Source organism: Chelonia mydas, chromosome 2 (assembly GCF_015237465.2).
Source record: "Chelonia mydas isolate rCheMyd1 chromosome 2, rCheMyd1.pri.v2, whole genome shotgun sequence".
In the NCBI taxonomy this organism is placed as follows: domain Eukaryota; kingdom Metazoa; phylum Chordata; order Testudines; family Cheloniidae; genus Chelonia; species Chelonia mydas.
The window spans coordinates 59,213,887-59,228,227 of NC_057850.1; the positions used below are offsets into that span (position 1 = coordinate 59,213,887).

The 14,341-nt window shown below is 43.9% G+C and overlaps 1 protein-coding gene across 1 annotated transcript in view; it reads left to right on the forward strand.

Annotated features, from left to right (window-relative positions):
- The first annotated feature begins 1,453 nt into the window (after positions 1-1,453).
- The window catches only part of CPA6 (carboxypeptidase A6), a 117,793-nt gene continuing 104,905 nt past the window's right edge, over positions 1,454-14,341 (forward strand). The window contains exon 1 of the mRNA XM_037892469.2: positions 1,454-1,616. Coding sequence (XP_037748397.1) covers positions 1,501-1,616 — 116 coding nt within the window. The 5' untranslated portion in view covers positions 1,454-1,500. The remainder of the gene's footprint in view (positions 1,617-14,341) is intronic.

Here is a 14,341-nt window from a genome sequence, read left to right on the forward strand (position 1 = left end):
AGAATGGTTAAATCTCCTTTTTCTAAGTATTTTAAAATGACATTTATAAAATAACATGGTGTAAAACCATTATTATCACAAATTGCAAATTAAATGTATACACATTTTACTCACTTGGGTGCATTTGCCTCATGGTGCACAAATTTGAACTCTGCTTCAAAAATTTGCACGGAAGAATTTCTGTGCGCACACGGCCTGTCAAAAATTAGAGGGAACATTGCTTACAACTGTCCAACGCATCTTTTTCTCTCCTTCACCACTTCTAATCGCCTTTCTCCACTCTTGACATTGTATGGAAGTTTATCTTTCATTAAAAATCCCCTCTAGGACTAACAAACGCTTGAAATAATCTCCAGCAATGACACTTATCGTGTGTTAACCGTCTCTCTTTTACAGGCCAAGCATTGCCGGATTTGTTTGTGCCACCACCGGAAGAGTAAGGTGCGGGGAGCCGGCAGTCAGGCCTGCCCCGTTATAAAACATACGGTATTGCCTAAAATATTCGGTTTGGCTCTGTCCCGGAGTAACATAACACCACACATCGCTCCTGCCTCGGGGCGATTTATTTTAGGCTGGTGGCTAGGCACAGAATAAGAGCACGGCTGGTGGCTTTCCCAGTTGCCCTAGCAAAGCAGATCATGTTCTTCGTTGACCGAAAGGCCAAATCCTGTCGCTCACCGGAAAAGAAGCTCTCGTCCCAGCAACGTTTTGAACTGCTTTGGCTGACCAAATGCCCTCGACCTGCCGCGTGCCTACAGGAGCTTTCCAAAGCATGTGCCCGGGGTTAACCCTGCCTGGCCCGGGCGGCAGCAGCGCCCAGGCGTGCACCGCACGAGGCAGTGCCCGTGAAACTGTCAAATGCCAGGGGAAAGCCGGGGGTCAGCTTGTGCCAGGGGGACTCTCCGTCGCCGGCACCACCCTGGGGCACGCTCCGCATGGAGGCCGTTTAGATCTGTGAGGGGCAGGGAGCCCCTGGACCGCGCACAGTCACATCCCAGGGAACCCCCTCGCTCCCAGCGCATCCTCCTCCGGGGCGCAGAGGGGGAGACACCTGGGGTGCAGCTGCTCGCCCCAAGCACCAGCCCCCCTGACCGCCGCCCCCCCTCTGGCTCTGCCCTCTGCCCCTCCAGCTGTGGCTGCCCATCCCCTCCCCTTGGCGATGAGACTGCAGCGGCATATGGGGGCTAGCTCACACGGGCGGGCGCCTGCCTGCCTCACCCGTGCCTGGTGCCCCTCTCCTGCCCCCTGCCCGTCCCCAGGGCCCAGCCCCAGCCCGACCCGGCTCCTGCCGCCGACAGGCAACCCCCGACCCGCAACTTTCTTCATCCGCTTAGCTACTGGTGCAGAACAGCGACACCTCCCCCGCCCTGTCCCCCCCCCCCCCCCAGCCCGGGAGATCGGCGCGGGCTGCTGCTTTGTGTGCATGGGAGCTGCCAGCCACCTGGACACGGCGCGGCTGCTGCAGCGGGGCGCTTAACTGCATCCCTGGTTCCTCGCAGCATGAACCTCCCTGTGACTCCCACTGGCCGGAGAGCTGCTCTTCTGCCGCTTTGTCTGCTCTTCCTCAAGACCTGGGTGCCAGCGCACAGCTACCTCTACAACAACCGCTACGCCGGGTAAGTCCGCTTCGAGCTCGCATTGCACTACTCACACCTCCTGTTTGCATTGGGATTGATGAGCTCCTGGACTTGTCCTTACTGGTTAGGGGGTCGGCTTAAACACCCCTACTTACTAAAACAGCAACCACCCACGAAATACTCAGGTCGCCTTTTTCTTTCTCCTCTAAGATCTAGCCATGTTAGCGGTAGGAATCTGGCTATTCCCCCCCCCCCCCCCCCCCCCCCCCCCAACCCTTAACTTTTTGCCTTACACCGGATCTTAAATGCGTTATGCTCTAGTTCTCTTTTTGGTAATATCACACACACACACGCTAATACTTAACTATGAAGGATGCTACCTCCAAAGCAGTTGCATTGCACGAATATGACCAGTCTATTTAGAAACAAGAACTTTCCTTTTACACAGAGGATTTAAAAAACAAAAAAAACGGAGGCTGCATTTTATTCTAAAGCAATGGAAGTTTGCATTTCTTGTAAAAGTGAATATACATGTGTTCTGAAATTCACTGAACTGGTTAAGAGAAAGTAAAATAATCTTACTGAATGCAAAAAAAATATCAAATCCAAAACATCAAGGGAAACTGATTAATTTAGCTATAACAGATTTTGGTGATATTTTTACATTATTTAAAATTAGACCTTTGCTTATTTAAGAGTAATCTTTGTGTTAGAAAGGGGACAGTATGGTCTACATATCAGTGAAAGACTGTGTAACATCATTGGGCCCTGGGTGTTCTTACTATGCTAGACTTTTCAGTAAGGGCACATATATACGGCTACATACACTTTTTGTGGAATAGATCTTTATTAAGTATTTAACTAAAATAATATGATCATCAATAGATGTGGTAACATCATCCATTAATTTCTAACTAGAGATAGGGGGATTGCTAAACATAGGAACCACTAGAAGCAAAATGGTGTATTTTCCACAGATAGTATAAAATTCATTAAAACTGATCCGCAAATTTCTTAATCAGCACAAGTAACCCTGGAAGTAAGAACTGTATTTCCACTTTTATTTTATTAAAGCAGTCAACTAGGTACGTTAATTCCACTGCTGAAACCACATTCACTGAAGTTTAAAAGCCATACCCTAGGCTCCAGGGAATGGCTGGCTATGGGAACTGGTAACGTGATATGAAGCCTTTCACCTCTAGGTCACCAGTAGTGACAGAAAGTACTTAACATGTGACAGCTGTTTTGCCGTCTCAGGCCGAGTGTCCCTGGGGTATAGGCATCAACATCTCAAAAAACAAGCACTCTTGTTGGCAGTATCAGAGAGGGGTGGACAGAGAGACGGAATTCCCCTCTGACGCCAGGATCCTACAATAAGCTGTGTGTGAGTGCCGGGTTCCACCCACATGGAGCTCATTGAAGGATTTATGGCTCTCTGTGGCCTCATCCCCAGAAGTGATTGTCTTTACGTTATGGCTGTACTGCATTTGTTTGAAGATAAATAGGGAGGAGTTCAGTTTCCCAGTACTCAGAGTAACAGCCGTGTTAGTCTGTATTCGCAAAAAGAAAAGGAGTACTTGTGGCACCTTAGAGACTAACCAGTTTATTTGAGCATAAGCTTTCGTGAGCTACAGCTCACTTCATTGGATGCCTACTGTGGGAAGTATAGAAGATCTTTTTATACACAAAAAGCATTAAAAAATGGGTGTTTACCACTGCAAAAGGTTTTCTCTCCCCCCACCCCACTCTCCTGCTGGTAATAGCTTATCTAAAGTGATCACTCTCCTTACAATGTGTATGATAATCAAGTTGGGCCATTTCACCAGCAACCACATACCACACAACAGAACCACTAACCCAGGAGCCTATCCTTGCAACAAACCCGTTGCCAACTGTGCCCACATATCTATTCAGGGGACACCATCACAGGGCCTAATAACATCAGCCACACTATCAGAGGCTCGTTCACCTGCACATCCACCAATGTGATATATGCCATCATGTGCCAGCAATGCCCCTCTGCCATGTACATTGGTCAAACTGGACAGTCTCTACGTAAAAGAATAAATGGACACAAATCAGATGTCAAGAATTATAACATTCATAAACCAGTCGGAGAACACTTCAGTTTCTCTGGTCACGCGATTACAGACATGAAAGTTGTGATATTACAACAAAAAAACTTCAAAACCAGACTCCAGTGAGAGACGGTTGAATTGGAATTCATTTGCAAATTGGATACAATTAACTTAGGCTTGAATAGAGACTGGGAGTGGCGAAGTCATTATGCAAGGTAACCTATTTCCCCTTGTTTTTTCTTACCCCCCCCTTCAGACGTTCTTGTTAAACCCTGGATTTGTGTTGGAAAGGGCCCACCTTGATTATCATACACATTGTAAGGAGAGTGATCACTTTAGATAAGCTATTACCAGCAGGAGAGTGGGGTGGGGGGAGAGAAAACCTTTTGTAGTGGTAAACACCCATTTTTTCATGCTTTGTGTGTATAAAAAGATCTTCTATACTTTCCACAGTATGCATCCGATGAAGTGAGCTGTAGCTCACGAAAGCTTATGCTCAAATAAATTGGTTAGTCTCTAAGGTGCCACAAGTACTCCTTTTCTTTTTCCCAGTACTGTGACTCTGGCACCTTTCATGAGTACCAGTTGTATATATTATAATATATTGAAAATGTCTTCTAGGCTTAAATGAGACAGTCAAGTTAAAACTTAGTCAATTAAGAGAGAAAGTCAAAAGTAGTTTCAGGTACTATTAGGCTTTGCAAGCCAGTCAACTGATAAGTCAAATAATGTCAATTGACTGCCTATTATTTCTTTATCATAATCAAATATTGTCAGATATACCAGGGAGAATGCCCTCATGTAGGCGGTGCTCCTTTCTGAGTACATCATGGCACAATTCTTTCATTTTTTAGAACTCTGAAACATGTGAAACACAATAAAATGGAGTTAAAATAATTCAGTTAAGTAACTTGTGTTTTTCAATTAGGCATAAATATCTACCAAAGGCTAAGCCTATTGAAGACCACAAGTCTTACTGTTGTTATTGTTCAAATAAATTAGTGCTTTAAACTATTTGACCATTTTTACATTATTTGACTGGTCAGTTAACCAAATATTTTTGGAATGGTGAGATGCCCAACCCTAGGTATAATACGTGACCCCAACTCCCTCTGCTAATTGGGTTCACAAGCACATTTTCTTACGTGTTTTTTTGTTTGTTTGTTTTTTACTTCTTCTCCTGTTGCTTTTTGAAAGACCCGCACAAACAACTATCTGCATCATATGGCCCCTATCCTGCAAACTACTCCACACAGCGAGACCCAGGAATATGGCCCTTCCTACAGAAGTTAGCCCAATTCCTATAAGCTTACAGGATCTGGGTGTGCGTAACAAACACAGAGAAATTTACTAGTCGCAAAGTGCTGTCAAATGCATAGAGCAAACTAGAAAAATATTTCCCCCTCTACTTTCTTTCATTTATATTAGCCATAAGTGTTACTTGTGAAAATAGTAAGTTAAAAAAATCAGACAAATATGATTTTTCAAATTGAAAAGATCCCTTTAAGATGCCAGGTATCTCTTGCGCTTCTGAAGCCTCTCTCAACAGGTCTTGGTCCTGGGCAGAATCACTTTATTTCACTGATCCTTTCTGTGCTCCAGATTATAAACTGTACAGAATTGCAACAATTGAGCAGGTGTGATTATCATTACTGAACTTGTTTGACAGCCATGGATTAGTGAAGTGCTCTTAAGAACAACAGTCAAGAAAGGGACACAGTTTTTCTCTGTTCACTGTAAAAAGGGATGCTGCCATCCCCAACCCCTCACTTTCTTTTAAAGAAATTTATCAATCTAAAGCAGAGGTGGGCAAACGACGGCCCGTGGGACCATCCTGCCCGGCCCCTGAGCTCCTGGTCCGGGAGGCTCGCCCCCAGCCCCTCCCCCGCTGTTACCCCTCCTGTCGCAGCCTCAGCTCACTGCTCCGCCAGCGCAATGCTCTGGGTGGCGGAGCAGCGAGCTCGTAGGGCAGCGCAGCTGTGGGGCCCGGCCTGACCCGGTGCTCTGTGCTGCGTGGCGGCTGCCTGTCCTGGTGCAGCCGCACCACCAGCCACTGGTGCTCCAGGCAGCGCGGTCACGGGGCAGGGAGCAGGGGAGGGGGGTTGGATAGAGGGCAGGGGAGTTCAGGGGTGTTGGTCAGGGGGCGGGGGTGTGGATAGGGGTCGGGGAAGTCAGAGGGCGGGGAACAGGGTGGTTGAGTGGGGGCAGGATTCGGGGGGCAGTCAGGAAGGAGAGGTGGGGTTGGATGGGGTGGCGGGGGGCAATCAGGGACAGGGGTTCTTGGGGCAGTCAGGGGACAGGGAGAAGGGGTGGTTAGATGTGGCAGAGGTCCTGGGGGGGCAGTCAGGAAGGAGAGGGGGTGTTGGATGAGGCAGTGGGGGGCAGTCGGGGCAGGGGGTTCGGGAGCGGTCAAGGAGAAGGTTGGATGGGGCAGGGGTCCCGGGGGGGGGCAGTCAGGAAGGAGAGGGGGGAGTTGGATGGGGTAGCGGGAGGCAGTTAGGAGGGTCTGGGGGCGGTCAGGGGACAGAGAGCGGGGGGGTGGATGGGACAGGGGTCCCCGGGGGGCAGCTGTCAGGGAACAGGGGGGTTGGATGGGGCAGGAGTCCCAGGGGGACTGTCAGGGGGCGAGAAGCAGATGGGGTCAGATGGGGGCGGGGCTGGGCCATGCCTGACTGTTTGGGGAGGCACAGCCTCCCATAACCAGCCCTCCATAAAATTTCAGAAATCTGATGCGGCCCTCAGGCCAAAAAGTTTGCCCACCCCTGATCTAAAGTATTCAGGTATACCTGTAGCATCCTGTCATCATTGCGGTATCTATGATATAGGCACAGCTTTAAGTGTAACAAATCCATAATGGGGGCTTGAGGATAAAAACCCTCTTTTTAAAAATAAAAAGACTTTTTTTGAGGCAGGAGTACTGGTGCTGCTCTGGGGATGGCTGCAGCAGAACTCAAAGCAGCACCAAGAGGCAGGAAGACAATTGCAGATGTTCAGCTGGGACTCTGACCTATAGCTGCTGATATTCTCATGTGCTCCTTTTCCGAACACCTTCAAAGATATCAGGGGAAACAGACAGGGAGGGAACAGAATGGAGTTGCAGACAGGTGTAGGAGAGGAGCAGCTGTTGCTGCCAAAGAACAGAAGGGCTTTCTAATAGCCACTGCCACTTGGGAAAAGAATCAGCTCCTGTCAGTGGTCAAGACCTGTTAAGTCAAAGGTACATCCCCACTTCCTCTGCAAAAAAATCAGTTCACTATCTTTCCTAGGTCAGCTCTATTCCCTCCACTTGCTGCTCGGCATTTGTGCAAATTCCCCCTCCTCCCGAAGCAGCTGTGACACTACCTTTCCAACCCATCATGCTGCTCTGAGGAGTTTTGCTACAGTTATTTCCAGAACAGTGCCAGCAATCCTGCCTCAAACCATCAAATGGAGGCATGGGCTGAAAAACGGAGGAAACTCATCCATCAGCTAAAGCATTTTGGGGTTTTAACCCCAGTTTGCAACTGGGGTGTTGGGTGTTATAACTAGAGTTCATTAATCTCAATAGAAATGCGAGGCACAGAAAGAGTGGCAATCACACATACCAGTTGCATTGCCAATTTTTTTGGCTAGCTACATGACACATTTGCTCAGACTCATAAGTAATTAGGTACCTACAGAGTCTAAAAATGATGCTGAGGCAGACAACAGGTAGGAGAACTTGAAAAGAGAAAGAAAAACTCTTTAAAACCAAAAATATGACATGCATAGACATGGCTACATGGCTACTGCATCACATTCCATGAAGTTTGCTTATTTCAGATTGGTGTTATTAATTATTCTGGGTATGCATAACCATGTCTTGTAGATGATCAGCAGCTAGCAAAACTGGGAACATTCAGTCAAAGTTCAGATAGTTTAATGAGTATTACATTTGTATACTATGGTATAGTGCCTGTATTCTTGTGGTGCTTTACACACAGCGGTTGGGGGATTCCTCCCTCTTATGGAACAAGGCTTGAGAGGAGATCCTGTTGTCGAAGGTGGGAGGGGAAGTGTACAATTCCCTTTGTGGCATTTTTTTCCAAATTTTGTAATCTGAGGACAAACGGGGTGGTAGGGTGGTTTGTTTTGTTATGTTTAAAACACAACAAAAAGAAGTCACAGTGGCTGAGTTATGTCCCAAATAACCATGTTTACCAGCTGTACACAAACATGCAAGCTACATACATACTGTGGCTTTGGCAACTTCCAAATCATGGAACATTGTGAGCACAACTAGAGGGCTTTCATAGTACTTAAAGCATCCCCTTCTAGAAATCTGGCCACAAAACCCACTGATTTCTGAGATCAGCCTGGATCTCTGGGATCCACAGTGGTTCTGGGCGCTCTAGCCCCACTCTGCTCCTAGCAACATGGCTCTGATTTTTTAATGTCTCATCATCTGAAATCCCAATACATTGTAAGTTGCCTGGCATTCAAATGATCTCCTTCTGAAGGATGAAGGGTGGAATCAGTACTGCCAAAATTTGAAAGTTTTGCTCCTTTAAGTCTAGGCATTTCAAATTTGATGCTTAATCCATGAATGTTTCCTCTCTACCTAAAAAAGATATTGGATTAGATCAACCTTTTGGAGAATTTTTAGCTGTGCTTTCCCTCCTTTGTACTGTAATTTGCATAACTGGTCAGAATACAATGCAGGTAGGTTGGGGAAGTCCCAAAGCATTATGGTTTTCCAAAAAGAATGGTTCTTTAGGAAGTATAAGATCGGATCCCACTGACCTTCAAATGTCCCTTGTATATAATTATATATGAAAAAGGAATATAAAAAGTTAAAAAATGTAATGTTCTATGCGTGGTACTGAGCATTTTTTGCAAGAACAAGTACATGACACTTTTATGATGAGTTTTAGTTAAAATTATCTAAAAAGGAGAAGCCCCTTGTTTTCAGACCCCCCAACCTTGAGGGATCCACACTTAGCACCAAACTCCACTCTACCTCTGTGGAAAACAGTAGCAGCAGCAGGAAGAGTTCATAGGGGGCTGTCTATGGTCTTCCCTAGAGCAACTATCTCCAGTTACAACCAAGCCAAGCCCTTGCAACCATATCCCAGACACCCCCCTTCCCCAGCCCTTGGACGTAAGTATCTAAGTCCCATTTTTCTAAGTTACATAGTGACTTTGAAAATTTTGCCCCACATCTTCATGTGTGTTTATACAGCACCTATTGCAAGCCCTTAGCAAGGGAATAATTCTGAGCCCTACTGTAATACAAATAAATGTTTGTGACAATGTGTGTTGAAAAACCATCTGATGTCCAAGTCTCTCCCTGAAAGATATGAATAATTCCCACTGATGACAATGGTTGTTACTTGTATCCTGCAAGGAAAGAAGAGAGCCCAAGAATGAGCAAATTTCTTTGCAAAAATCAAGGGGTTTGGGACATAGGCATATGGAAAGAGAGGGAAATAAAATTCTACACTTTTTTCCATATATTTGGTATACTGCGGCCAGGTGCGGTGAAATAAAATCCTACTGCACGATCAACATGCACAGAGTTTGCCTGAAATCCTGACATCTAAAAACAACAGCCACCACAATCGGCATAAGGCAGCCATTATGTGGAGGCCAGAGCAGACCTTATACCAATTCAGGGTGGGTACCAACAGGACCCTCAATCATTTGTGTTTCACATGGTACAGAACAACCAATTGATTGGTCTAGTGTAGGCAAGGCCCTAGAACCACACAGTGCATGAAATTATAGTTTGTAATAGATATCCTCGATAAAAGGTATTATGTAAATACAGTAAATACAAATAATGCATTCTCAATATCTTTGTGAGTTAAATCTCATTATACCCATTTTTCAGAAGTGTTACCTAGATAATGTACTTTCTGTCCCCTCCCATCCCTTATACAATATTACATCTATGAAGATAAAAAAAATCTATTCCTTTTTTGTATTAAAATTTTAAATATTTAACATGTTTAATGAAATCTACACAATGAAAAGGCAAAGAATGAAGGAAAAAATCAATATGTTGTCATAGTTTGGTGACCTGTCAAATAGTTACAGATTAATGTAAGCAAAACTAATATTTACGACTATGCAGATAGCACTGGAAACTGAAAGCACACATTTAGCTTTGTTCTAACAGTACATTTTGTTTTGTTGCCAGGCAGGAGATAAAGACAGACAATTTCCCCTGCAGTGTAAGTCATGTGTACACCCCTATCCCAACAGAAACAACCCCCCATCCCAACATTATATTTTTTCCTCTTCTCCTCCCAATTAGCCTATAATTATTTTTCCTATCAATATTGATTTTCATTCAGAAAGCAATTTTCAGTGAATCCTACATTCTCTTCTTTGAGACCAAAGAAGCCTACAGTTGCCAAAGCGAGAGTGGACACCTGTATAAGCCCCCATCAGAAACCGTCCTGAAATCCTGCTACAGGCAAAACTCCCACTCTAAAGCTTCTAGAACACTTGAAGAACTAATGTCACTTTAAATGGGGACAAAAATAGAATACTCTGTCACATCAAAACATTTCTTTCTTCTGTGTAGTGTATCCTAAAAATGGCTTTACAAAGTGAAACTATTGAGATAAAAACTAATACATGCACACTGTACACTAAATGCATCCGATGAAGTGAGCTGTAGCTCACGAAAGCTCATGCTCAACTAAATTGGTTAGTCTCTAAGGTGCCACGAGTACTCCTTTTCTTTTTGCGACTACAGACTAACACGGCTGCTTCTCTGAAAACTGTACATATGGTTTGTAATAGTAAAGTTATTCTGCAGCAGCAGCATTTACAGTCTGCTATACCAAAACTTTAAGAGGCATCACAGCACTTTAATAATACAGTCAGGCAGTGCCACACAAATGACTTAGAAAGAAGGGCAAATTAGTGCATCTTCGGCTTTGATTTAGAGGAGAATGGGACAGCACTAATGACCAAAGTGGTCCTTGGGTGTTAAATGGCTGAAGTACCAACTAGGTAGCAGGGCACATTTCAGATACCAGACAATACAACAGTTTAGTACAGAGAAAGTCATTGTGTTGTGCACACACTGTGTGGAGTAGGTAGAGTGCATACTAAAATTGTGTACCATAGATGGGATTTCAAATGTAAACACCATGGCGCCTTCATTTTTGTCCCCCAAAGCATTAAAGACACAAATCTACTTCAAAAACAAAACAAAACAAAACAAAGAAACTATCCCTCTCCCACTTAAGTTAATAGAAGAATCCCATTGTTTCCACAGGAGGCACATTTATTGATTTACTAGAATGGACGAACGCCCATGAAACCCGCCACCAGGCACTGGTGTAATATGAGAAGAATGTGCAAGATCATAACCTTAGAAAAGTTACTCCTGTGTAGGAACAGGGGGAGTCTAGGACAATACCCAAACCTGCTCTACACTTAATCTATACCTCTGGGCACCATAGGAATGCTAACCGCTTTGTAAACACAGCTAGGTCAATAGGAGAATGCTTCCGTTGACCTAGCTATTGTCGCTCGAGCCGGCAGTGTTCCTACAGTGATGGAAAAATCCCTTCCATCTGGGTAGGCTGCATCTGCACCATGGGATTATGTCGGCCTTGCCACAACGCTGTAGCTGTGCCAGTACAGTCCCCATAGTCTAGACATGGCAAGAGTCCAGATATGTGAGATTCTTGGATCACAGGAGGTAGGTAGGGCTTGCAGGAGGAAACAACTGCAGGGGGCATGCCGCAAAGCTAGTGTCTCCCTTTCTCTTGCCCTTATATTACAAACAGAGACCAAGCATTCTGACCTCAGAGGAGCGGATTTTTACATAGATTGATTGCCTTGTCTGAGTTCTCTTTGAGGCCAGGAAAGGCAGAAGCGATTGCCTGTGGGCAAGGAAGAGTGAGAGTGCTCCTAACTGTCACCTCACCCAGAACCCCCTGGTGTTTGGAATGCAGCTTTGTAGATTGCAATCAATAGAAACCCAGTACTAAGGACATGTTTAAACTCAGGCGCTAAAATGGTATAGCTACAGCGCCAGAGCTATGCCATTGTAACCCCACAGAGTAGACACAGACTACAGCGACAGAAGAGGTTCTTCGGTTGCAGTAGGAATTCCACCTTTCCAAGCAATGGTAGCTAGGACAACGGAAGCATTCTTCCATCAACCTAGCTGCTGTATCTACACTAGGGGCTAGGGCAGCAAAGCTACAGTGCTCAGGGGTGTGGATTTTTCACAGCCCTAAGCACTAAAGCTACATCAACCAAAATTTTAAAGTGTAAACCAGGCCTAATTAGTACTAGTACTACTACTGCACCATTACATGCTAGGAGTCTTTGCACACAGGGACACAGTGCTGTAAAATAATTCAAGATGGAGGATCATAAAGAATGAGAAACTAACTATGTGCTCTCTCTAGCTCTGTGACACATTTGTTCTTTGTTTATCATTTTTCCTAATCTAAAGACAGTTATCTGTGCTGAAAGTACATGTTAGCTTCTGTGTATGAAAAAATAGGTCTTTGAAGCTGACACACATTGCTCACATGGCCACCAGTTCAGATGGCCAGAATCTGCCTGGGTTTCCAATCAAAAAACAAAACACATGAGACAAAAACATATTCTTGCAAAGCTGACTAGGCTAGGCCCTGACAACTAGTCCCAGTTTTCAAAGATAAATTGTCACATTATATGTGATCAAGGCAAACAAGATTCAGCATTTTAAAAGGTTCATCCTATCAGTGATAACATTTACCAGCTTTCAGGTTTATCTAAAGTTACTGACATATTGGCAGCTAAATTGCTAAATGATCAGTGTCTGTTAAAAAAGGACAAAGAATTGTATGAACTGGGGGGAGTACAGGCATGGTACCAGAATGACCCATTTTGGCAGCACCACCACAGAAGAAATAATTATCAAGATATACTCAGCAATTAATAGTTTATCCATCCTGTTTGGAAACATGACTTGTTCAGAGACAAAAAACAGCTCAAGCTTCAGAGAAACAAGGAAAGAATTTTTAAAATTCACTGTGGTTAAAAGGACTTTACTGCTTGCAAAGATAGTTAAATAAATGGCCAAACTAAAAGAGGGTAGTTTTTAAAACTTATCAAATTACAAGTATGGTATTTATCTTTAGACTATGTGCAGTAAAGTACCAGATGTTACACAAAAAAGGAATGTCAGAGCAAGACAGGGCCATAATGCCCAAGAGGAACAGTCAAATGCTCACTTTTAGTAGAGTTTTCTTGCTTGTAAAAACAAGAAACTTTGCATTAAATACAATAAACACCAGCAGATACATTCAAGACTTGCTTTCCTATAGCCTGTGGGGTTTTTAGCTCTTTGAAGCTTTCTTTTCATTATTGCTAACATTGCACAGAGAAAAAAATATCTGAGAAAGAGTTTGTGATGGAACCTTTAAAAATTATTGTCAGCATTCTTAGCTTTTAATAGCACCAGCTGACAGGAGTATGGCCCATTGGATAGAAGACTGGACTGGGAGTTAGAAACCTCTGTTCTCTTCCTGGCTATACCACTGATTTGTGTGAACCTGGTCAAGTCACTTCACTTTCCATTTTACAAATGGGAAATGGAAGCACAGGGAACAGTGCACTTTTCCTTTAACTTAGAAGGATGAAAAAAATCACTGTATAAAAGCTAATGTTATCACTACATAACTGGGTTGTTTTTATGCACAATGTAGTTTTTTTTTTTTGACAGTTTATATAGCTGGAGTATCTAGAGGGTAAAGTCTGATTTTCCTTGAAATTTTGAATCAGGGTAATTTGTTTAGGGACATAATAGGAAATAAGGTCCTTTGATAGAAGACTGGACTAGATCGTTTAATAGCTCTCTGCAGCTCTAATTTCTGTACTGCAATGTAATCCCGGATTACACAGCCATTAATATAGATTCATAGATATTAAGGTCAGAAGGGACCATTATGATCATCTAGTCTGACCTCCTGAACAATGCAGGCCACAGAATCTCACCCACCCACTCCTGTGATAAACCTCTCACCTATGTCTGAGCTATTGAAGTCCTCAAATCATGGTTTAAAGACTTCAAGGAGCAGAGAATCCTCCAACAAGTGACCCGTGCCCCATGCTACAGAGGAAGGCGAAAAACCTCCAGGGCCTCTTCCAATCTGCCCTGGAGGAAAATTCCTTCCCGACCCCAAATAAGGCGATCAGCTGAACCCTGAGCATATGGGCAAGATTCACAAGCCAGATACCCAGGAAAGAATTCTCTGTAGTAACTCAGATCCCACCCCATCTAACATCCCATCACAGGCCATTGGGCCTATTTACCATGAATATTTGAAGATCAATTAATTGCCAAAATCATATTATCCCATCATACCATCACCTCCATAAACTTATCAAGTTTAATCTTGCAGCCAGATATGTCTTTTGCCCCCACTGCTTCCCTTGGAAGGCTATTCCAAAACAGTTTGTACCAATCCTACTAAATGTACACTAGTGTATGCATGTTATCTTGACCTCTGCACCTTTATATATTGAAATGATTGCACATGGAAATAAATTCATTTTGTACATGCATTGCAAAGTGTGACATAGGAATCAATTATGTTTTCATGTGCATATGTTAACTGAACATTCAAATAAATGCATGGAATTTATTATTAATTGAATTTTACTTTAGCACCTAACCTAATAATGAAAATAAACACTGCTGCTCTA